Genomic DNA, 25944 nt, shown 5'->3' on the forward strand with positions numbered 1-25944 from the left:
ATAAACAATTGTTGTTCTTCACTTTGCAAAATAACAAGCACACGGTAAATATTCCTGCTTGCAGTAACCACACATTAGATTAAAAAAATAATGAAAATACAATAGTAATTGAAGTCCAGTCACATGCCCAGGTTATCTGTTGTCTGCTCATTTTAGTTTCACTTTACATACAGCCCATATTGCATTGGGCAGTAAGTCCCTGAACTGTGTGCCTGATTAAAGCCCACTCAGCTTGTACTCTTTTTGGAAGAAACATTAACACTCTTCTGAAATGATGGGGAAGGACAGTAGCTCAGCCATAAAGCACATTCTTTTCTATACAAATGGTTCTAGCTTTGGCACTTTCACATAAAAAGGAGCAGGCGAAGCGGAGAGAAGTCTACCTGAGAACCAGGAGAGCTTCTGTCAGCCAGAGTACACAATACGAGATTAGATGTTCCTTTGCCTGCTGTGTCTCTAGAAACAAACCATATAACATCTATCTCAACATAACTGGTTTTGCTTACAAGCAAATCTATGCAGAGTCAATTACTCAATTAGTTTAGGTCGCAATCCTTGCTGCCTGGATTGGAACAACCACCAGTGGGTGGATGGGCAGATTACAGGTCACTAAAAGCCTGGAGTTGGTACAGTGCCCAATCCCAGATTGGGCCTGAGTTTTGGGACAGCTCAGCCTCTTCCCCCCATCAGGAAAAAAACCAATCTTTGTGGCTTTTTGCTGGCTGCTGCTGGTGGTAAGCCTGCCACTACCACATCTACCCCACCTGCTCAGCAGTTGGAAGTGGAATCCACATATCGGAGTGATGACAGCACTATGCGGGCAATGGCCGGAAGGGCTGCTCTGTCCAATCCAGCCCCACCCCCTGCAGCCCAGGGCAAGAGGGTGGGGCTTGCATTACTCTGCCAATCAACTAACTTTACTGTTGGCTGGGCAATAGCCCTATTTGAAATCTTAAATTTCATATCCAAACAAGATTCTGTGAACCACCCTGAGATGTAATGATGAAGGGCAGTATATTAATCTAATAAATAACAATAATTATGTTTACTAAAGTTCTGCATCTATTAAAAGTCACTAGCAAAACTCTCTAACTTTAGTGGCCCTGCACATCCTGCCTTAATTCTGTTAATCAGTTTCAAAAGCAGAGCAAAACCCATTGCATTCTGCCCCCAAGTGTGAATATGTTTCTCTGCCTTCTCTAAGGGCAAGACCAACCTTGTTGTAATAATACCTTAACACCAACATAAACTTGCAGGTCTTTATATTGGAAGACAAAAATTGTCAGAACACTTAAGTGTAAGTGATAACTGAATTGCACTCTACATAGATTTTGCTCAGCCTTTCCAAACTATTGAAATATAATGCCAGCTCAGCCTCTAATAATTAATATAGCTCAACCTGCATTTATAATCATTTCTGTTTTTCAGAGCTGAGCTCAGTCAGAATGAAAGCCAGCTTTAGTGAATTCCTAGAGCACTGTGCTGGAAAAGGGCAGGTTTTAAAACAGTGCAAACTCCTCCAATAAAACAGATTAATGATCAAAAACTTTTTCTGTAGTCCTATTTAAAGTGTATGATATAAATAAAAAGGACATTTGGACTTGCTATCTAGGGGTATGGCAAGAGGGCTGTTAGTATTATTAGGATTTTTATCCTTTTCTTAAATAGCAAAAAAGGAAAGAATAAGAAGGGTTAAAAAATATCAAGGGTGTGTGCTTGGAAAAAGAAACTGGAGGCTTTCATTAGTGTGTGAAAAAACCAGCCTTCATGCCACCTCTGGAGCTACAGAAGTGGGCAGACATGCCCTGGCAGTTGTGTGGAGCTACAGAGGTGGGCAGACATGCCCTGGCAGTTGTGTGGCAATACCTGCCACCACCCAGCTCCAAAGGTGGATGGAAGATTGGGGATTGATAGCTGCATGGTCAAAGCCCCGGAAGAGCCTTGGGCATTCAGAGCCAAACTGGGAGCAGCCTTTCTTTGAAGATGCTCAGGGAGCCAAACTGGGAGCAGCCTTTCTTTGAAGATGCTCAGGGTGGTCTCAAGCATCCAGAAAACATAAGGTCCCTTTCAAGCAGCTCCACCCAACCTGGCATGCTTCCCACTGGCCCTTTCTTCTGTTAACATAGTGGGACCTGCTTCTGAGACTGAATAGGTTTGTCCCGCATAATTAAAAAAGCTTTTGATAAATTAGAATGTTAGATATTACAGCTGTGAACTGGATCTGTCTGAGTCTTGGACATCAAACCACATTTGGTTCAATCTGGGAGTTGGTCAGATCAGGTTGCGGCAGCCCCAGGGTGGATTGGGTCCACCCAGAGTGATCTGGGACTGTCGCAAGGGCAGTGGTGGTCTAGCAACGAGGAAAGAGGAAGAGACCAGCATTTCCTGCCACTGACCACTTTTAATTAGGGTTTAAACCCCTGATTAAACGGTTGGTGGGAAGGAGAAGGACACATGATTGTGCAGGCCTCAAATAGGTTTGAAGTGTGAATCTGGGTCAGGTTGGCTCTGGATCACCTTGGATCAGATCAGAGCAACTCTGAGCACTGGATCAGGTGCCACTCAGGAAGATGGGCCATTATTAAACACCCTTAAACATGTTTAATAACATATTTCTCAAAAACAGAAACGTTATAAACTACCAGGTTCAGATGGTGACCTCACAGTATTTAGCAAGACACTTTTAGATTTTAGTCACTTTTCATCCCACAGATACCTTTCTTTAATAAATGCTGATGGCCTTTTTTAACTTTACGATTCACTGAATGATGCTAACATTACTTTGATATATAAGACTACTTTGTGCTGACTGATCTCTCTTCTGAAGCAGGTTTCTAATATTATTGCTGCCTCACTTGCTAAAAGATTAATTAGAATAATAACCAAATATGTACACCATACTCCAGCAGATTTTATATCTGGACATTTGTTATAAGGAGGGCTTTTAATATAATCAATACATGTAGTCAAAATGCGGGTAACACCTCTGGATGTTCCTTCGTGCTGAAAAGCTTCTGAACATCGCAGATGGAAAATTTTATTTTATTTATTATTTTATTACTTTATTTCATACCATGGTTCCTCCTGAGCCCTAGGAGTGTGTTGGCAGTGAGAAGAGGGTGATATATGCAGCACAAGAGACCTGCACTGCTACCAGTGGGTCTTACTCTCCTGTAGTTGCTGCTGAGGCACATTAACGCAATAACTTATTAAAAGTGGCCCAGCGCTCCTCCGTTCAACCTGCACCTTTGTGGTTTAGTAGCAGCAGGCCACACTTTCTCAGACCTCAGAAGAGTACGCTGGTTACTCACAGCTCCAATCCTAAACTCCCAGTAGCCCAAATGGCTACTTTCGGCACATGGGGATTCTAAAACCCTGAGGCTGGCAAACAGTCAAATTTTTCAGAATAAAGATAGGAGAAAAGCTGGCTGAGGTCCAAACAGAATACAAAAATAAAACCGAACCCTGTAGCTCTAAAACCGGACTTACCGTAGCCTATTCTCTACACTCCTCCTTCACATTTACTCACAAAGAATCGGCAAGGCTGGGCAACTTCACAGAAGATCCCATCTTGGAACACTGGTGCTGGAAAAGGAACTGGATTCCCTGCTCTTGGAAGGGGAACAAGTTGCAAGAAGCTTGCTGTTGTTGGCACCTGTCAGCTCAGCTTTTTAAAGGCTCTTTCCCTGCTTATTATAAGAGATGGGGAGTGTGGTGTTTGCCCTCCTAGGTGGGTCATAAGGAAAGGGTTAAATGAGTGTGACGTGATTGGCCAGTGGGAACCCAAGGGGAGGAGTTAGAGTTGGAGTTGTTGGGAAGTCAGCTGGGAGTTGGAGAAGGAAGAAGGAGGATAGGTCTGTGGGTTGGTCTAATTTTGATGTGAGAGAGTGAGAGAAACTGTTAGGAGGAGTCAGATAGACAGTTGGGATAATCAGTTAGAAGTTATTAGGAAGGTATAGGCCGGTAAAGAAACTAAGATTAAGAAACTGAGAAGAAAAATTACCTGAAACCGTAACCTTGTTAATGCTTATAAAATAAACTTGCTTATTTGATTTAATGTTAACAACTGTCTGGACTCCGTGTGTACCTGAGAGAAACGGGTTGGTGGCAGCAGGGAAGCAATCACAGTGGTGGCACAGGGATCAATAGACCGTCAAACGTCTGGGGACCCTGTGTGATTGCCACAGGGAGCCTTGGTTCTTTTTCATCACATTCCTCAGGTAGGCCCTTTAAGTGACCTCTTTGCAGAAGCAGCTTGGCAGGTGGCAGATGCCAAGTTGACCTGGGGAAATGGCGGGCTGCCAGAGGGCACCAGAAGATGGGAATGAGGACTCTGAAGGGGAGGAGGAGGCTGTGCATAAGAGGCTGCTTGAGGAAGTCTCCTTCCTTTCCCCCAGATGTGCCCAGACTTGACAAGGCAGGAAACCCTTCTTAGACAGTGAAGGATGAGGAAGAATTAGAGAAGGTGCATCCATCAATCTCTTCCATGGAGACCCAAGGTATCAAGAGAAGGGAGATTTGTTCCCTTTGAAGAAGGACCTGCCTCAGGCTATGAACGATCACAGGGATAGTGATAGGGAATCTCCTACACTACTCCATGCCTCTGAATACCCTTTGTTTAAAGAACAGTACCGTTGGTCTTTAAGTCCTGCTTGCAGGTTTCCCATAGGCCCCTGGGTGCCCATTGCCAGAAACAGAATACTGCATTAGACAGGCCTTCAGTCTGATCCAGCAGGGGTCTCCTTATGTTCTTACTTTAGATTTTGTTTTATTTTGAAAGTCATTTTCTTTTAAATCTGTATTGAAGTTATTTGTTTGCTAGTTAAAAACAACAACAACCATGAATGAGTTAATGATTAGAAGCCCCCCAAAACACATAGAACCTGTCCCAATTCTGGTCGTATCTTGTGAAAAGATCATTTCTAAAATGTGCCACAGTGTATGCAAGGTTTAGAAATACCACTGAAGCAGGCATTGGGTTTTGTTATTGCAAAGTAAGTAACCCCCATCTCTTGCTACAGAGCACAAGGGCATCAATTGAATCCCACGTGATTACACATTTAGATAATGTGCTTTCTAAAATGACATTGAAATTTATATTGTTTTGAACTTGAAGTTTTGGAATTTCATTGTCTTTTCCAAAAAATTATTTCTGCTGTAGCTGCAAGATGTTCACAAAACGGGTGGTATGTAGATAGAAGAGCGCTTGCAGAATGAGCAGTGTTTTTGAAGCTCACCATTGAAAATGTGTGCTCCTAACTTCCTCAGCACAGTGATGCCACTCAATTGTGCTTTGAGACAGCAGTAATGTTGGCTGCTGCTCACTGCTGTACACCCACATTCATTCCTAAGTGTTCGCTTCCAGACCTGTTTAAATATGGTAGCATTGTAGGGTGTACTGGTTGCTACATGTGCAACCATTTCTGATGATCTGCTAGCAAAATACGGTGTTTGTTCCTGGAATTTCCCCCTACCATCTAGAAAAATTACAGGGCATAAAAAATGAAAAATGAAAATGAGAGTCATTCCCCCTATTACTGTGCTTTGTTAATAGAGCACATAAGAAATAATATTTCAAATTCAGGTATTTCTCAGGCAAGTTTTTACTCTGCCTAACCTTTCTCAAGGGAAAAAAACCACCATGAGGGAAGAATCTTTAACTTATGCAGGAATAAATACAAGAACCATTGAGCCCAATAAGCTTTAAAAAACAAAAACAAAAAACCACCAGTACCACAGCCCAGTATATAATGTTTTAGACAGTCCCCCTACCACTCACCTTGTGATTTCCCTGTGTTCTAGGGATTCAGCCAAGAGACAGAATGACTCAGACATTTGACTCATCCCCGCTGATCAGCACTATCCTCAGAATCACTTGCTGTGCTAGATGACATCAGGAAGAACATTTACTTTGCTTCATTATCATAAAAAAACAAGGTGGATCCCAAGGTATGTCTTGCAGTTGATGAATCCGTGAGCATTGTACCAAAATCTTAAACTAGAATCACCAGGCTGCTTTGTCTTTTATTTTGTGGGCTGGAGAAGCACGTGCTTCAGTTTGAAGGAAACAGAACTTCGTCCATCGAGTGATCAACCAGGTTTCCCCAGATTGCTCCAAACTTAAAAGAAAAGTGATGATGTGCACATAGCTGGCTATTTAAGGGATAATCAAGTAACTGGAAACACACAATACTTGCTCTTTTAATTTACATGCGTAGCACTCAAATATGCGGCCCACCTAAAACTTCCCACCCAGTAATATTTTTTCACACACCCTGTTCCAAATACCTGCTTAATTATTTTGAAGTATTGATTTATTTCCCCTCTTATCTCTTACATCATTTTTGTTTGTTTGTTATTTTGATTTTCATTTTTGTATTTTTGTATTTTTAGATTGTAAACTGCGATCTTCGGATGAAGGGCGGTATAGAAATTAATTAAATATAATAATAATATTAATAATGCTATCGAAGCTATAAAAAGCCACTTATTTAGCCATCTAAATAAGAAAACTCAGGTAAAGAAGAAAAATAAAGATGAACAGCAAAAGCTAAAATACAAAACCAGTAAAGAGCATCCAAATCATTCAGCATTCTATATTTAAAATACAAACTTTGTTTTCATCACTCTCCCGAAGGCTAGCAGGAGAGGATCTCGGTGAGCTTTTCTGGACAGGAAACACCACAACAAGAGTGCTGTCATTGAAAAGGCCCTGCTTCTCTGGCCATTCTTCAGTGGCTCAAGGTACCAAGAGTACCACCTGGTATTACTCCTAAGAACACTTGCATTTCCAATGTAGAAATCCAGGGGGAAAAGCTTTGGATTCAGTCAGAATTTGTATTATAAAGGATGTTATAAAGGGCCTTTTTGCCCTCCCATCAGATGTCAAGGAAATAAACAACTATCTGACTTTTAGAAAACATATGAAGGCAGCCCTGTTGAGGGAAGTTTTTTATGTTTGATGTCACAGAGTGTTTTAATTTGTTGGAAGCTAGTCAGATGGGCGGCATATACATTTTTTAATACTATTATTATTATAGATTACTTCTTGTCAAGTAGGATCTGCTTTTTTCATACTCTAAGATCCTGTAGTAATGCCATAAAGCTAGTTTCGGAGTAGTGCATTTTTAACATCAACGGAGCCTGGTTTCTCAAAACCCTTTACTTGATGTCAGGAGGAAAATTGGGCTGTGAAAGAGAAAAATGACACTCATGTTCAGACTTCAGTTCTTTCAGTGAACATAACATCTTGGGGGATAGCTCAAGTTGGAAGAGCATGAGACTCTTAATCTCAGGGTTGAGTTTTTGAGCCGCACAGTGGGTTAAAAATTCCTGCGTTGCAGGAGGTTGAACTAGATGGTGCTCATGGTCCCTTCCAACTCTACAATTCTATGGTTCTATATGTATTATGGGTAATCAAAGCCAACCAAGAGAAGCTGGACTAGTTACTGGAGGTGGGGCTTAAATCAAAACCCTTTGTTTTTGTTTGGGAAAAATATTGACACCAATGGTCTTCCCAATTTCCATCGCCGTTTGTTATATGGATGGCCACTCTTGTCACTTCTTGTAGCCACCTTACAGTTCTACAGATTCTGGTAATGACTTCCTGTTTGTTTGTAAATCTTTACTCCAGTTTGAATAGGTTGCTGATCTGAAATATTGACAGTATGAAATAAAAATTACCTTGCTCTCTTATGACTCATTGTTAGGTACAGGGTAGGTAAATGACTAACGTGACTCACACCAAAGTACTGCAGAGGCATAATAAGTCTTGCTGAAGTGAATAAAGCTTGCACAGCTTTGAGCGTAAGCAATTCAGTGTGAAATCTCACTATGCTTCCCTGTTGGTGGCACAACTACTGTTCTTTATAACTCTTCTTGGGGTGGGGAGAGGACACAGAATCATAGTGTTAGAAGGGGCCTCAAAGGTCATCTGGTCCTACCAGCTGCCAATGCAGAAAATATGACCTTGAGAGGTGGCCATCCAGCCAGGTCCTCAGGCTGACAATACCAATGAACAAAACAAGGCACCAAAAACACAGTGAGACACTATTTTATTTTTAATTTAACAAAAAAATTGTCTGCTTTTCTAGCTGAGTGTGTCACATTTTGGTCTGAAGTTGTAAAGCTTATCAAATGCCAAAAAATTAACAAGTGTCTAAATTTGAGTCTTCCTTTGAGCGTGAGGTCCTGAACCAAATGACTGTCCTGATACAAACACACACACACACACCACCCAATTGGCCCTGCTTAAAAACCTCTAATGGAGGAAACCCCAAAACTGTGTGAAGCCGTCTATTTGACTTTTGAATAGCTTGGCCCATCAGGTAATCATAATGTAAGAAGACCTTTCTTTTTTAAGGTCAGTATTATTGTAGGTGCATTCTTAACCACAATTATTATTGTACATGGCACAGCAAGTGGGAAGGATGGGGAGGGTGACATCTCTTGGATGCAATGAACAGTTAATTGTGTTACATACACATGGTCAATTCTTCAGTCCTACTTTAAGGAGTCAACATTTCTTTCTGGTAGAAAGCCAGTAGTCAGCTATTATATATTGTCCTTACTGAGTCATGTGGGGATAAACATTTAACTTTATTTATAGCAACATGTGAAATTGTGAACATGGTGACTTGCTTTCCATTACCTTTCATAAATGATCGTGTCGAGTGTGTGAAGGGGGGCAGTTATATCTAAGAGGCTCTTTGCGTTGGTCATGAGAATAGTTATCTGAACATTAATGTTTGTTCTATTAATGTGATCCATTATTTTAATGGGTCCAACTTGCTCAGGGGAAAGTGCTGGCACGGTAAAGCTATTGCGTGGAAGCTAGCCAAAATGTTTCTTCTTGTCACAAGGCCTGCCTTTTAAAAGCTGAGTCTGTGCTACAGAAATCCAGAAGCCACTGCTTCTGAAATTCTGCTTACAAAACGAGGGGAAATACCAAGGGAAAGGATAGCATAATGCCCCCCTCGGTTCTTACCTTTTGCCACCAGATTCTTCATAGGAATTAATGGACTCATCGGTTGTTTCCTCTCACTGTGCTTAGGTAGCTGAACAGCTCAACCTGTTCTAGCCCCCAGTCCATTTTACCTTTTTGTAGAGGGTTCTTGTTTATCCAGGACAGGAGCCTGGTTTTTTCAAATCCCGACTGAACATAATAAAAAGCTTTCATGTTGTGTTTTGGAGGAAATAGTGTAGTAAGGAACATTCCAAGTTCTTGTGCCCTCTATCTGCTATGGCTGCCTTCCAAGAAGCTGTTAAGTTGGACATATGGCATCTTTCAGATATGTTTAATAGTTATTGTTCTGAATGAACTAGACCTGGAGGCTTTTGCGGAAGCAAGGACATTTTGCAGATTAATAGAGACGTATACATAAAAATGTCTGCTGCTTCTGTTCTTTCTCTTCTCAGTGAGGGGGTGTAGGGTGGGGTGGGGGTTAAGCATGAACATGTACTCTGTTTAACAGTGGAATCTCTCTCCGTTTCCCTCTCCTTGGAGGCTCTGCAGGCTGCAAGTGACTTTAAAAAATAAATCCTGTGTCTGTGCTACCCAGCTGCTTAAAATAACAAATATAATAAGCAAAGCAAAAAGTTACCATACTGACCAATGGCTAGGCCAATCTACAAATAAATATTTATTTAGAATATACTTTAAAAAACCTTTAAAAAAACACTTAAGGAGGTCTAAGCTGTGTACAATAAAATTGTAGGTAACTCACAGCTAAAATCCACAATATAATTTTTAAAAAATGCCACAAAACCATCAAGAGATAAAATATGTAAAAAAAAAAACCTGTATAAAAACAAATATAGGTAATTGAATAATTGCTGTGTTGTTTTGCCAAAACAAAGCTTTCAGCAGGCCTGTAAAAACACAGGTGCTGCCACACTAACCGAACAGCTCCCCACAAGTGAGGAAAGGCCCTCAGGGAGCATTTGCAGAAGTGCAAATAAGCATGTATGTGGCAAGACACCCTTCAGTAAATTGGACCTGCAAAGTATTTACAAGTTTTCAAAAAAGAAGAGGAAAGAATCCTATTATAAGTGTGGACAACTTGATACAGTAGTTCAAAAGGCATCGTTTTAGGTTGTACCAACAGCATCTGTAATCACATATAATATCTTAAACTGTACAACTACGAAAGTAGGTCAGCATTCTTTTCTTCACGGCTGTAGGAACAAGCTTCTTGTTAGTTTACTCTCTCAGCCATGACTACACCACACCCACTCTCAACTAAAGCACTTATATAATACAACACTTCATTTCTATTGCCTCAGTAATCTTTTCAACAGCCATGTAAAAGGCAGAGCAAGCATTATTTGCCCTATATTGGAAGTTGAAATACAAATAAAAGTGTAATGGATAGGGTAGTGGTTCATTTAGGGCCAAACTAGTTACCGTATTTTTCGCACTATAGGACGCACTTTTTCCCCTCCAAAAATGAAGGGGAAATGTGTGTGCGTCCTATGGTGCGAATGCAGGCTTTTGCTGAAGCCTGGAGAGCGAGAGGGGTCGGTGCGCACGGACCCCTCTCGCTCTCCAGGCTTCAGGAAGCTATCCCAAGTCTTGCAAGCCCGGCGGGATGTCCCGCGGGCTCGCAAGGCTTGCGGGCAGCAGCCTGCACCCAAAAGCTGGGGACAGCGGGGAGGCGCAGAGCCGCTACCCCGCTATTCCCCGACCTGATCTGGAGGCTGGCGGGGGGGGGAGCCTCCAGGCTTCAGGAGAGCCCCACCGCCAGCCCCACAAGCTCGGGGGACAGCGGGAGAGGCGCAGCGCGCCCTTCCCGCTGTCCCCCGACTTGTCTAGAAGGCTGGCGGGGGGAGAAGCCTGCTCCTCCCCGTCGCCAGCCCCGCAAACTCGGGGTACAGCGGTAGAGGCGCAGCGCGCCTTTGACGCTGTCCCCCGACTTGTCTAGAAGACTGGCGGGGGGAGAAGCCTGCTCCTCCCCGTCGCCAGCCCCGCAAACTCGGGGGACAGCGGGAGAGGCGCAGCGCACCTTTGCCGCTGTACCCCGACTTGTCTAGAAGGCTGGCGGGGGAAGAAGCCTGCTCCTCCCCGTCGCCAGCCCTGCAAACTCGGGGGACAGCGGGAGAGGCGCAGCGCGCCATCCCGCTGTCTCCCGACATGGTTTGGAGGCTGGCGGAAGGCTTCCTCCTCCCCCAGCCCCGCAAGTTCCCAGAGCGATGCCAAAGCTGCGCACAGCTTCGGCATGGCTCTGGGTCCCGTTCTGGGGGAGGGGGAAGCTCGGGCTTCCCCGCCCCAGCCCCGCGCCTGGCGGGGGGGGATAAATTTTTTTTGCCTTTATTCCCCCCCCCCCAATCTAGGTGCGTCCTATGGACCGGTGCGTCCAATAGTCCGAAAAATACGGTACCTCCATGTTGACTAAATGGATGGTTCACCTGTTACAATGGGTTACACTTAAAAGGGCATGTGGGGAATGCAGTGAATGTCCGCTTCCTCATCTCGCATTCTGTTGCTTTGGTGTGTGTTTTTCCCTTCCATCCTGTGTCTGCTACTAAAAGGCTGCCTTCAAGGGTCTCCTCCCCTGCATGCCTTTAGTGCAGTGGTGTCCAAACTTTTTTCAAAGAGGGCCAGATTTGATGAAGTGAAGGGCTGTGAGGGACGACCAAAGGGCTGAGTTTTTGAGGGGTTTTTTTAGAATTTTACCCCAGGAAATAAACTGCCACAGGAGCCAGATTAAGCCGACCGGCGGGCTGGATTAGGCCCCCAAAACAGACTTTGGACATGTCTGCCTTAGTGTAATTAAACTCTAAACTCCACCCTTCATTGCCAAACCAGTGTGTTTTAAATAAAAAGTGATGCAACTGTTTCAGGACTAAAGGAATTGCTGAAAGGTTACCTGAACCACAAATTACCCAGCTTATAGCTAGAGACTTACATTCTGTAATGCATCCGTGCTCTAGGCGCCACTAGGTAGCGTAGGTAAAGTTGCCTTAAGGCTTTTGCCAGAGCTTCAGAATGGAGTGACTCACACAGGTTGCACTTTCTTAGGGTTTTGTGTACATGCATCTTCCCCACTGTCCTCCTCTGAGCCAACAAGAATTCCAGACTCATGGAATACTCTGTGCTATGGACGACTGTTGTGTGGCCTTATGTACAAGTTGGAGGGCAAGTACTAATGAGATGGTGGAGTGAAAAAGTGGCTTGAAAGCCTTTTTTTTAAAAAAAAGAAATTGGGTGAGCTTGATGTACAGAAAAGTTTTTGCTAGGCTATAACTGCTCCCACAGGGAAAATTATAGTTTTTCTCCCTCTCTCACTAGAACTTGTGGACACCCAGTGAAGATAACTGTTGGAAGATTTAAGACAGTCAAACTATGGAACTTGCTCCCTCCGGAGGCAGTGATGACCATCAACTTGGATGGCGTCAAAAGAGGATGGACAAATTCATGGAGGAGGGGGCTGTCAATGGCTACTACCTCTGCAATTGGGGGCAGCAAGGCTTCTGAACAGCAGTTACTGGAAGCCATGGGAGGGGAGAGGTCTCTTGCGTCATCTCCCTGGGTTTCCCACAGGCATCTGGTTGGCCACTGTGTGAACAGGATGCCGGACGAGATGAGCCATTGGCCTGATCCAGCAGGCCATTCTTACACTCTTATCCCATTCACCACACATGAGAATACGGTGGAGCAGCTTCTACTCATTCTCCATCACCTGCCCTCAAAAACCATCTCTCTCAATGTCCTTCTACACCACTGAAGGATTTTTAAGATGGACACCAGGCATTAAAAAAACAACAATGCAGGGAATGATTTGGGCATTTGAGTCAGGAAAGCATGGAACAGAAACAATACTTCTCATGCTATTTCCATGCCTCTGGCCCCAAGGCCTCACACTTTGAACTGTTGGCACTAGGTGTGTCTTCAGTAGCGCCTTTCTGCACAAATAAGGTATGGATGGGGTTGCAGAGTCATGCCTAATTTTGGCTTAAGGTTGGGAGTCCAACCACTAGGAAAATGCAGGTGAAATTGTTGAAGTAATGAGGTGAAAAATAAAAACATTTCCATTCTGGCCAACTGTTCGCCTAAACAGTGCCTTCGCCCTGAAGGGAAAAAAGAAAGAAAGGAAAATAGTATTTTAAAAGGAAATAGCTGTGGGGTTTTTGTCGTTTATCAAAAAGTACAGGTGCCATTATGATAAGAAAGTACTGCATCTCTTAAAAATCAAATCCTATTCTGGTAAGCCATTAATTAACCCATTCTGTTAAAGGTTTAGGCACCATTCTAAAATTAATGCAGCGAAAGAGGGACAACTTAGAATTTGGAAAAACATGGTTCTCAAGTTACTTTACTATCAATCTGTTAAAAACCTGATGGCATTTAATTCTTTTGAACATATGATTTTCATAAACCAGTTCTGCATAAACTACATATAAGCCCAAGTATGAGGAAACTAATGGCTGATGTCCAAACATTCCAGAGAGTTCTTTCCTGTTAAGAACACACTGTCCTACCAGCACAGTGCAAGATTCACATGTTATTTCCCTCTCAGATAAGCAGGATAGTGAAATCTTTAGAGCCTGATAAGGCTGCTGTTGCCAAGATTCCACTAGCCTATACCATTTTTAAAAATCTTTCTAAACTGGAAGTGGGTTGTTTCATGTACAGTAATCAGACAAGAACTGTTACGACACTCAGTTAAGTCTGAGTCTAAGCTCACAATTTTGCTGCCTTCGTTTCATTACAACCTTTGTATTAAAATAGTTGGTTTAGTTGATGATTAACAACTGAAGTTTAAAATGAATTAGTTTATGAAGTCAAAGCCTTTGGAATATTTGGTTGGTAGATATAGCATGCTAACCATTTTGCGTCTAGTCACAAACTTGTTGCTTTTGGTTAAGTACGTACACTTACCTAGTGAAAATGGAATGAATGCTTCTTTCTTGACAAATTGTCCAGAGCTGTCCAAAAACCTCTCAGGACAAAACATTTCAGGGTTACTCCAGTACTTTTCATCAAAGTGTACAGAGTAGAGATTTGTAATGACTGTAGTGCCTTGAGGGATAGAATAGCCACGTACAACTGTATCCTTAGAAGTCGCATGGAAAATACCTAGTGGAGCTACGTTACAGAATCTTAAAATTTCATGCAGTACTGCCTCAGTGTATGGCATTTTACACTTTTCTTCTAGGCAAGGTGTTTTGTTCGGCCCAATAATTAAATCAATTTCTTTATGAACTTGCCCTGTTGGAGAAAAAGCTTTTAGTTTATTGAGTAACTGTTTGGCAAAAATAAGTAGACACGTTCATTCTACATTTAACTATGAAACCTTTAAATATATTTATAGCCCCACTGATTTTGTGTACATTAGCCACATCCACTAGTCATGGAGAATCCTGGAAATTGTAGTTTGTTAAGGGTGCTGTGAACTGTAGGTCTGTGAAGGGTAACTACAATTTTCAGGATTCTTTGGGGGGAAATCATGACTGTTGAAGTGGTATAAGCATACTTTATGGTGTCAGGTGTGACCTTTGAACCAAATACAGTCGTACCTTGGATCCTGAATGGCCTGGAACTCGGATGTTTTTGCTCCCGAACATCACAAACCCTGAGGTGATTGTTCCAGTTTTGGAATGTTCTTTTGGAACCTGAATGTCCGACAGGGCTTCCGTGGCTTCGGTTTTTGAACGTTTTAGAAGTCGAACAGATTTCTGGAAAGGATTCACTTCCTGGTTCAACTGGACTTCTCTGCGACCCATCCCCTCTGCAGGGAGGTGGGACCAATTCGGATGGTCCGCCCCCGCCACTTAATGGATCCAAATGGTTTCCAGAGAGTGGTAGGGGATGCTTTATCCCATGTTGATGCCCTTTCAGCTGATTCCCTGGTGGCCCGCTGGAATGTGGAGTTAACCAGGGCTATTGACTGTTTGGCTCCGAAGCGCCCTCTCCGATTGCATGGAGCCCGGGCAGCCCCGTGGTTTTCCACGGATCTGAGGGCAATGAAACAATCGTTGAGACGGCTAGAGCGCCGGTGTCTGACCGGACACAGGTTAGAGCTCAACGTCGAGCCTACCAAGTGGCGATAGCGACGGCGAAGAAGAATTTCTTCACCGCCTCTATTGCATCTGCAGAAAACAGCAGCAGGAGACTTTTTCAGGTGGTTTGCAATCTATCGGAACCACCTGTACCACCAGGGCCTGGTAGGGACCCCAAGATCTCCTGCAATGCTTTTGCAAAGTTTTTTGCAGATAAAATCGCTCAGATTCGGGAAGAAGTAGACTCCACCGTGGGAGCAGGGCCGGGGCGGGAGAGTGCAAGAGTTCTGTCTGGTCAAGTTGAGTCGGATCAATTCCAATCTGTTACCTCCAAGGATGTGGACAGGCTGCTTGGACAAGTGAAACCAACCATCTGTCTCCTGGATCCTTGCCCATCCTGGCTAATAAAAGCAAGCCGGGAAGGGCTGGGCGATGGTCTTCGTGGGGTGGTGAATGCTTCCCTCCGTGAGGGAGCCTTCCCAGACCCGCTGAAAGAGGCGGTTATTAAACCGCTTCTTAAAAAACCATCTTTAGATGCGGCCACGATGGCCAACTATCGCCCAGTCTCAAATCTTCCATTCCTGGGCAAGGTGATTGAGCGAGCGGTTGCCGAACAACTCCAGGCACGCCTGGAAGAAGCGGACCATTTGGATCCCTTCCAGTCGGGATTCAGGCCTCATCATGGGACTGAAACTGCCTTGGTCGCACTGGTTGATGATCTCCGGCGGGCTAGGGACAAAGGTGAGAGCTGTTTCCTAGTTCTGCTGGATCTCTCAGCGGCGTTTGATACCATCGACCATAGCATCCTTCTGGACCGTCTTGAGGGGCTGGGAGCTGGGGGCACTGTTATACAGTGGTTCCGCTCCTTCCTCCTGGGCCGTGTTCAGAAAGTGGTGGTGGGGGATGAGTGTTCAGACCCCTGGGCTCTCACTTGTGGGGTGCCTCAGGGTTCTGTCCTCTCCCCCATGCTTTTCAACATCTACATGCGGCCGCTGGGAGAGATCATCAGGAGGTTTGGGCTGGGTGTTCATCAGTATGCGGATGATACCCAGCTCTACCTCTCTTTTAAATCAGAACAAGTGAAGGCGGTGAAGGTCCTGTGTGAGTGTCTGGAGGCGGTTGGAGGATGGATGGCGGCTAACAGATTGAGGTTGAATCCTGACAAGACAGAAGTACTGTTTTTGGGGGACAGGAGGCGGGCAGGTGTGGAGGATTCCCTGGTCCTGAATGGGGTAACTGTGCCCCTGAATGACCAGGTGCGCAGCCTGGGAGTCATTTTGGACTCACAGCTGTCCATGGAGGCACAGGTCAAATCTGTGTCCAGGGCAGCTGTTTACCAGCTCCATCTGGTACGTAGGCTGAGACCCTATCTGCCTGCGGACTGTCTCGCCAGAGTGGTGCATGCTCTGGTTATCTCCCGCTTGGACTACTGCAATGCACTCTACGTGGGGCTACCTTTGAAGGTGACTCGGAAACTACAACTAATCCAGAATGCGGCAGCTAGACTGGTGACTAGGAGCGCCCGCCGAGACCATATAACACCGGTCTTGAAAGACCTGCATTGGCTCCCAGTACGTTTCCGAGCATAATTCAAAGTGTTGGTGCTGACCTTTAAAGCCCTAAACGGCCTCGGTCCAGTATACCTGAAGGAGCGTCTCCACCCTCATCATTCTGCCCGGACGCTGAGGTCCAGCGCCGAGGGCCTTCTGGCGGTTCCCTCATTGCGAGAAGCAAAGCTACAGGGAACCAGGCAGAGGGCCTTCTCGGTAGTGGCGCCCGCCCTGTGGAACACCCTTCCAGCAGATGTCAAGGCGATAAACAACTACCTGACATTCAGGAGACATCTTAAGGCAGCCCTGTTCAGGGAAGTTTTTAACGTGTGATATTTTATTGTATTTTTGGTTTTTATGGAAGCCGCCCAGAGTGGCTGGGGAGGCCCAGCCAGATGGGCGGGGTATAAATAAATTATTATTATTATTATTATTATTATTATTATTATTATTATTATTATTCCATTTGACTTCCAAGGTACGACTGTACTCCAATACAGTCAGCTGAATAGATGATGCAGCATTGTTTTGTCAGTTTCCCTCCCCTACTTTCCCTGTTAAAATCTACTCTGGAGTCTTGCGGAATACTCTAGAACAGCATGGAGTCAGTAACTGGGAAGGATAAGTTGGGAAATAGGCCCCTTTTCCACCAGCAGACACATCCTGAACAAACTCTGCTCGAAGGATACAACTTCCAGTGGGACCAAACTCTAGTTTCAACCTAATGTATTCAGATCGGGTAAAGATTTAACAAGTGCTGTTAATACCGTGCTTGGAATGCACATTCTTAATCATAAAAACAAAACACATCACGGCATATGGCATAACTTACCTTGAATATTAGGATAAAGAGCCATGAACAACACTGCCCATCTTAGAACATTTGTTGTAGTTTCTGTTCCAGCAATTATTATTTCTCCAGCAGAGAAAATTAAGTTTTCTGTTGTAAATGTAGACTCGGGGTCATTTTTATTTTTGTCCATCTCATCAAAATATGCATCTATAAAATGCCTTGGTGACTGAGGTATCCTATTTTGTGAGAAACGCTCAATAAGGTGGAGTAGAAAAGTATAGACTTCAGATGCATTTTTAAAGAGTTGCTGATGCTTTCCAAAGGGCAAGGCACCAATCCATGGAAAAGCATTATACAAAAATGCAGAAGAACTAGCTGCCAGTTCAATGTTTTCACTAAATATGTCCATCATATGCTGAAATTCAGTGTCTTCATATGTAAACCGTTCTCCAAAAAGAATCAAGTTAGTAATATTTGAAACTGCATTTGTTATCAAGTATTTCAGATCAAAAGGCTTGCCCTTATAGGTATCAATGGCCTCAAGGAAAATGACTGATTCTTCTGATATTTTGCTTTCGAAGGACTTTTGGCCATATCCAAAAATACGGAAGCTTGTTACAGCCAGCTTGCGATGCTCTGTCCAACCTCTGCCATAACTTGAGTTCAATAAACCTGAAAGATACGAGCGTCAATATGCTTAACCCAGGATCTTACTTCCTCTTTCATCCATATGATCTTTTTATGATCTGCAGCTACACACACATAGTTACACACATGTACAAACAAAAACAGTATCCTAAATTCATCACAGTGAATTAGTTTTACTGTTATCTTTCTAGACTTAATGACTTCAGAATTATGTCCTATGTTTTAAGTGCATGCAACATTATACCTACGCAAAATGCAACCTGTTTATAGCACTTTGGGAACTGCATGCGTAAAAATGTTCTTTTTAATGCCAATTTCCACTTCCCTGAAGTTTCAAGGTAGCCTTTTCCTAAGCCAGTTTCCTTGTAATGTGTATACTGGTGATTTATGTAATAGATGCTTATTTTCAAATACAAAAGGACAAGCGGGGGGGGGGGGGAGGCTTATTTACAGATGCTTATTTACAAATACAAAAAGGCAAGTGGGGCGGGGGGAAGGCAGGCACCAACACAGGTAGTGCTAGGCAAAGATATAAAGATCAACCAACTATTTCTGTACATCCATGATTGTGTGTGTGTGTGTGTGTGTGTGTATAGAGTGTTTCTTAACAGCAAACCAGTATACCTTCTCACCTGTCCCACAAGGTAAACAGCTTTTGAAACAGAGTGTGAAGTAGACAAGCAGCTTGAGTTAGAGTGACAAAACTTGTTTAAAGACATTTTTAATTTAGATTATGCTTGAGGAACTGAATTGCTGTAAAATTACAGAAGACAGATAAATAGATTTACATGCAATTTTTAAAATCTTCCAAACCCTTTTTTTAAAAAAAATCTTTTAATTTATATATATATTTTATTAATAGGGTTGGCTAAAACTTATGTATCCCTTAGGGTGCAGTTAGAACTTGATGCAGGACTAGTGACTAAGTTGCCTGCTAGCTGGATAGCTCAGTTGGTTAGAGTGCGGTGCTAACAATGCCAAGGTTGCAGGTTCGATTCCCATAAGAGACAGCTGCATATTCCTGCATTGCAGGGGTTTGGAGTAGATGATCCTCAGGGTCCCTTCCAACTCTGATTGTAAATAAGGTTTTACAAGGACACATTAATTCTCCAATGCTCTTATGCCCAAAAGAAACGAAACTCAATCTCTGGAGCTTTCATCACCTTGAAGCGTTTCAAGCACTTAGTAATTTGGGGTGCTTTTCATTTTAGTGTCCAAAATATATTTCATTTTTACCTTTTAAAGGGTATGTTTTCAGCTCTTAACACTGTCTACAGCACTGAACATGTACAAGCAATGATTTCCAAACACAACTGCCGTAACTGCATGCTACTACATGAAGGTGCTTCTTTGTCACCAGAGTACAGTGGTACCTCTAGGTGCGGACTTAATCCATTTCAGGGTGCAATTTGCACCCCGAAAAGTCCACAACTAAAGCGCCTCTTCCGTGCATGTGCGATTGAGTGTTTCTGCGCATTATGCGAAGTGCGCAGATCGCTTCTGTGCATGCAGCGAACCCGGAAGTAAACACTTCCAGGTTTGCCACGTTCGTAAGCTGAAAGTCCATAACAAGAGCGGAACACAACTAGAGGTACCACTGTATTACTTAGCTATGTATCTTGATCTCCCAATCTGGTTTGCAGAGTACACTAAGTGTGCAAATACATGTAAACAAAGTGTCATAAGCTAATAAGCAGTCTTAGGAAGATACAATTCTAAGTGGAGGAGTGTCATGGAAGGGAACACTTCCTATTGGTTTTTCTGCTCAATGTCACCTGCGTTTTCCCACATGGGGTTCTGGATGCCAATTTACTAGGGTGCCACACAAATTTGAGCCCACCCATTTTGATATTACTAGCTTAAGTCAACTGCAAATCACTGTTGCATAAACATTAGAGAATAGCTTTGTTTTTAATTGAATCATAGAATCATAGAGTTGGAATAGACCACAAGGGCCATCGAGTCCAACCCCCTGCCAAGCAGGAAACACCATCAGAGCACTCCTGAAATATGGTTGTCAAGCCTCTGCTTAAAGACCTCCAAAGTAGGAGACTCCACCACACTCCTTGGCAGCAAATTCCACTGTCGAACAGCTCTTACTGTCAGGAAGTTCTTCCTAATGTTTAGGTGGAATCTTCTTTCTTGTAGTTTGGATCCATTGCTCCGTGTCCGCTTCTCTGGAGCAGCAGAAAACAACCTTTCTCCCTCCTCTATATGGCATCCTTTTATATATTTGAACATGGCTATCATATCACCCCTTAACCTCCTCTTCTCCGGGCTAAACATGCCCAGCTCCCTTAGCTGTTCCTCATAAGGCATCGTTTCCAGGCCTTTGACCATTTTGGTTGCCCTCCTCTGGACACGTTCCAGTTTGTCAGTGTCCTTCTTGAACTGTGGTGCCCAGAACTGGACACAGTACTCCAGGTGAGGTCTGACCAGAGCAGAATACAGTGGCACTATTACTTCCCTTGATCTAGATGCTATACTCCTATTGATGCAGCCCAGAATTGCATTGGCTTTTTTAGCTGCCGTGTCACACTGTTGGCTCATGTCAAGTGTGTGGTCAACCAAGACTCCTAGATCCTTTTCACATGTACTGCTCTCAAGCCAGGTGTCCCCCATCTTGTTGATGAATTGATGAAAGGCATTTATAAAAGGTATTAAATGCAATTCAGCAGTATCTTTTAAGGAACATTTAAGGAATGTACAAATTAAAAATGAAAGAAAAAACAACCCATGTGCTCCAAATTCTGCAAGCAGTGAGTAGGGGCAGGGAGGGACAAGTCTAGGGCACAAATTAAGCACTTTTATAAAGTCCAGTCAATTTAAATGAAACAGTTTAGCATATTCTTACATTTTTTCCATGTTTTCTACTAGATTGTGGCAGATTTAGCTTTCTGTTATACTGCTGCAGGGAGGGGGGCATGTCTTTGTTCTGTGAACTGCCCTGAGACCTCCGGGTATAGGGCAGTATTCAATAAATATTAATAATAAAAACAGGTGCTGAACCACTGTAGTAAGGGTTCCTAACCAATGGCAACCTGCTAGTTCTACAATGGATCTCTCACAACGATAAAAGCAAAGGCAGCAAAGCTACAGTTAAAAAGGAATTGTGCATTAAACATACCTTCGTGAAATACACAAATACCAAAATGTTGCAGTGCTTCCTATGTGTGCATTAACCTTGGCACACGAATGAATGGGAGTTACTCAAGTGCCTCAGGCCACCCCCTTGACTCTTCCAGTTGTTCCTCCCCACATTTGATTGTCATGAGTAGTACTGTGTAAGAGAAAGGGACTGCAGGAGGGTTATTGTTGCTGCCTCCATTGCACTCTTGTTGTAATGTTTACTGAAAGAGCCTATGAGGTGGGTAGAGTTGGGGGCGGGGGGCGGACTTCAAGGGATGGAATGATCAGAAATATAGCCTGCCTAAGTATGAAGCCATCTTATTCTTCCTGGCTAAAGGGCAACATTTCCAACAGCGCACATCAACAGCCAGCTTCAAGTTTGATTTCCCAATGTTGCCCTTTGGACAGAGCTTGAGGAATTTTGCAGACCAAGTCAGAAAGTACGTACAAATGAAAAATGCTCTCAGGGTTGCTTCTTTAAAGTTAGTAAGAAGACAGAATTGCAGGCACCTTTTTAAAAAGCATATACCCAATACACTAATAAGTCTCTATTAAAACAACAACACGTACCTCCCATTTTTGTCAGTTTCTTGAACAAAGGAAGAGATGGCCTGTCTGCAAAAATCTCACTCTGCTGAACAAGGCATTCTTTTACTGCATCATAGCCATTCAGGACAATAGTTGATATCCCTCCAAGATCAAGGCTAAATACCTTTAAAAAAAAATTACATGTCACTTTCAAGAATTGGGGTGGGGGGTGAGCAGAGAGAGAAATACTAGTTTCTTTTTCTTTAGAAATGTTCGTTTGGTCCATGGGCAGCACAACAGGTATGCTTCTAACACCACATGATGCTCACAAATATGCTACATGTGCTATGCAGAAAGATTACAGTTGCATAACAATATCGCAGTTTGCCTTCATTCACAGATGGTTATATGTCAAAATACATCTCTGGAACTATCATACAACATCAATAATATATCTTTCCAGTCCAACATGTTGGCTAGGCTTACTGTCAGACACATGAGCTTCCTACTTATTGCTTCACTTTGCAGGAGGAACATTGTCTGCATCATTCTTAAAGTGAATGCATTACCTGTCACAAGAGATAAACATAAATTGGCAATATGTTTCTGTGGCAGCAGGAATGACACGTCACGAACAAAGTGTCCCTGAGCAGAAGATGAAAAAAACTCTGCAGTAAGAGGCATGCTTCTGTTAAGATTACGCAACAGGTGCCTCACTCTCTTTAGAAGACATCCAAACTAGAAAACAGTTGTTTAATTTAAGCTATACAGTGGTACCTCCGCTTACAAACTTCATTCGTTCTAGAGATCTGTTCTTAAGCCGAAACTGCTCATAACATGAGGCGTGCTTCTGCTAATGGCGCTTCCCGCTGCCGCCATGCGACTACCGCTCACATCCCAGGGCAAAGTTCGCAACAAGGGGCATCTACTTCCGGGTTAGCGGAGCTCGTAACCAGCAGCGTTCGCAAGGAGGACAGTACGTAACACAAGGTTCCATTGTAGTGAGCAAGCAAGGGTCTGAAACCACATTTTTATCCAAACTTGCTTTCACCAACCAGAGTTTAAAAGCAGTTTTGTAAATAAGTTCAGAAATTACTAGCATGCACACCTAGTCCACGTTTCCATACTAGCTACTTTAAACAAAATTATTCTACAAGCAGGGAGGACAGGTTGATCCTTGCTCCTTCCTCCATTGCTAGCAGTAGACCGGGCATAGGCAAACTCGGCCCTCCCGATGTTTTGGGCCTACAAGTCCCACAATCCCTAGCTAACAGGACCAGTGCTAAGGGATGATGGGAATTGTAGTCCCAAAACATCTGGAGGGCTGAGTTTGCCTATGCCTGCAGTAGACTATTGGAGGAGGCATGGAGAAATCTGTCCTGCCTCTGCCAGACTTAGAATCATAAAATCACAGATCTAGAGTAAGAAGGGACCACCAGGGTCATCTAGTCCAACCTGCTGCAGCTCAGGAATCTTTTGTCCAACATGAGGCTCAAACCCATGCCCCTGAGATTAAGAGTGAGCCAAACCTCTTGCTTGCATGGAATTCCTGCTCACTTAAGGTTACCAGGCAAGTTGTTAAATACTTGGCTGGTCCAGACAAGCCACATTTAAGACGCCACAGGGAACTGTGGTTAGTTCTGTGGTATGTGAAGGAGAAGCCTTATGCAGGCTTATTCACATAGTGGGAAACCATGGTTTAATTGTATATCATACAAGAAAGTATATTTTATCATTTTTCTGTACTGATCAAATAGCTGAATATGGAATCATTATTTTTGCAGTTAATAAAAAATTGCATAAAGCTTAAAATTCTGATTTCGGTTTCCAGTTTTTGTCAGCAAATGTTCCTTTTCATAAGCTAAAGGAAAGTGTTTCTATTTGTGACTCATTATGATTGATATGCTCACTAAACAAACAAACAAACAACTAAGGGAAACTTTTAAGGAGAAATGTCCTAGTGGTCACTCCTTTTCCTGTTCCTATGAGTAATGGTATTTTTTCACAAGAAACTCAAGGCACTGTGACTGTCCTCTTTGCATCCCTGCAGTAGAAAACATCCTGTATTCCAAAGAGTATTTAAAAAAATGTCCTTTCTTTACAGCAATTGGCAACAAGCCTGTAGGATAGTAAACTGTCAACATTCCAACTGAGTTTATGCTTCTAGCAGCTGTTGATACATTTTAATTTGTTGTAAATGTTTTTAATCAAGATTTTCTAGCTGTCCTGGAGAGAATTTTTAAAGAGTTTTCCAATCTCTGAAGCTGATTTTGAGGGCATGCATGGTGTTGCCAGGAAAAGGAGGAGAAAGTTCCATTCATGGAGCAGGAGTGTTGGGTGCTATTCTGTATATAGACCAGCATGTCATCACTATGCAGCAGCAGACAACTAAAGTAACGACTTTGCCATTTCTTGTGAAAGTATATTTAACTCTGAGTTGTGGCTGTGCTGGTACTCCACTCGATAAATATGAAAGGCAAACTGGCTTAAGTCCCCTAACATCAGGAACGTATGTTAAGAGTCCTCATTGGCTGCAGCTTCATAGTGTATGTTGGCGATGTGCTTAGTAATCTGGATGGCATGCAGGATGAGGCTTAAATTGAGAGTGCCCCAAGTTAATTGTTACCCCGCAAAGGGAAGACATGTTCATTTTACTGATGACTTCCTTCCCCTGTTCTATAACAGTTTTTTAAAACTTGCCACATTCTCTTAGAAATTTAAATAAGAAAGCCCTCTAACTCACATCTCAAACCTAAGCAGTTTTGAGGTGGAGTTAGTTTGGTACTATAGTCCAACATGTAAAATACAAACAAAGATTTCTGTGGCATCTTAAATATCTAGCAGAGTTGAGACACAAAGTGCAGCCCACTTTGACAAGGGTCACAGGGTAAAGCAAGTTTCTTTTTTAAAAATTTTGAACTTGGAGCTGTATTAACAGACAGTATTAGCAACATACTGCACTGGTATGCTTGGTTGACAAGTTAGGCAACTTTCTGAAAAAAGCAGGTGCACACCTTTACAAAATGGTATTTAATAATAACTATGATGCAACCAAGTCTCACGATTGTACTGCAAACTTGATATATTTTAAGAATTCTGTGCCAAACACAACAAGACTCAATACAAAATGGCAAATAATAAACCACATCCTGTTACTGCAGTTCAAATATGCAACAGCCAAAACATAATGTGACTTTAAAATAAAGTCCCGTTGATTTCAGCGATACTTAATCCCAAGTACCGGTAACTAAGCTTAGAATAGCCTCCTAAACCTTCCTGACATAAAAACTGGTCACTGTAACGAAGCCTTTATGACTTCCTCACTTACAAGGTGAGTCTTATATAATTCTTTTGTTTGTAAAGTGCTGTCCTAACTGAGGTCTGCCTCCAACAACTCTTGCAAGTTGGCCACTAGGCTAACAGTGAAATCCTCAGAAATAAGCTTTAGGTTTAACAGGATTTACTCCTAGGTTAAGTGGGTGTAGAACTGAATTCTCTTGCCCGAGAGGAATCTCATTTAACTGAATGGGGCTCAACTTCCAGCAACAGAACAACTAGCACATTAGCAAAGCTAAGCAGGGTCCGGTACGGTTTCAACTGAGATGGGACCGGGGTTGAGATTCCTGCATTGCAGGGGATTGGACTAGATCTCAGCCATGAGATTACATGCCCCTTCCAACTCTAGAGTAGACATGGATACGATTGTCTTGCAAGGGCAGGAAAGAACAGCCTTGGGCAGAGAGGAAGCGAAACTTGAACCCCGATCTGAAAGTGAAGATGTGGAAAGAGTTCAGATCGGGGCTTATTCACGTGAATAGGAACTTACAACTTAACGGAGGGGTCTTGGAAGTGTCAAATGTCTAAGAGGGGCGCTTGGTCTCCCCAGGGCCAGCTCCTCCTCCTCGGGACCCCCAACCCCCCGCCCGCGGGGCTGCAGTACCTGCCCGTAGAGCTGGCTCTGCCTCTTCATGTAGACGTGCGGCTGCTCCGAGGCCAGCGAGTGGATGTTGCCGATGAGAGGCAGCCCCGGCGGGCCGGGCGGGAAGCCCACCGGCCGCCTCTGCTTCAGCAGCTGCCTCACCACCAGCGGCAGCAACAGCAGCACGAGGACGCCGGCGCCCACAGCCGCCGCACCGGCCGAGCCCACTCCCGGGACCCCGGGCCACATTTCCCGCTCCTGCCGGCCCCAGCCAGCCAGTCGCCGGATCTGCTCTCGCGCTCCCTTTCTCCTCTTTCTCCAAACACGCAGAAACGGCAACATCCCTCGGCCCGCTTGCCGCGTCTTCTTATAGGACG

At 43.5% G+C, this 25944-nt stretch overlaps 1 protein-coding gene across 1 annotated transcript; it reads right to left on the minus strand.

Annotated features, from left to right (window-relative positions):
* Window positions 1–11578: 11578 nt before the first annotated feature.
* Window positions 11579–25944, minus strand: CYP2R1 (cytochrome P450 family 2 subfamily R member 1). Its single transcript, XM_082229282.1, has 5 exons — window positions 25589–25944; window positions 21691–21832; window positions 17383–18015; window positions 13880–14209; window positions 11579–13068 (listed from the first exon to the last, which is right to left on the minus strand). The coding sequence occupies exons 1-5, from the start codon at window positions 25907–25909 to the stop codon at window positions 12890–12892; spliced, it is 1605 nt and encodes a 534-aa protein (XP_082085408.1). The 5' UTR covers window positions 25910–25944; the 3' UTR covers window positions 11579–12889.

Source organism: Podarcis vaucheri (genome assembly GCF_965113315.1).
Source record: "Podarcis vaucheri genome assembly, chromosome: 1".
NCBI lineage: Eukaryota > Metazoa > Chordata > Lepidosauria > Squamata > Lacertidae > Podarcis > Podarcis vaucheri.

Coding starts and splice junctions, on each gene's coding strand:
- CYP2R1 (XM_082229282.1), bottom strand. CDS start 25,909: ATGTTGCCGTTTCTGCGTGTTTGGAGAAAGAGGAGAAAGGGAGCGCGA. Junction 18,016..21,690: donor GAAACTGACAAAAATGGGAG/GTACGTGTTGTT, acceptor CGTATCTTTCAG/GTTTATTGAACTCAAGTTAT. Junction 14,210..17,382: donor TCTTTATCCTAATATTCAAG/GTAAGTTATGCC, acceptor TTTCTCCAACAG/GGCAAGTTCATAAAGAAATT.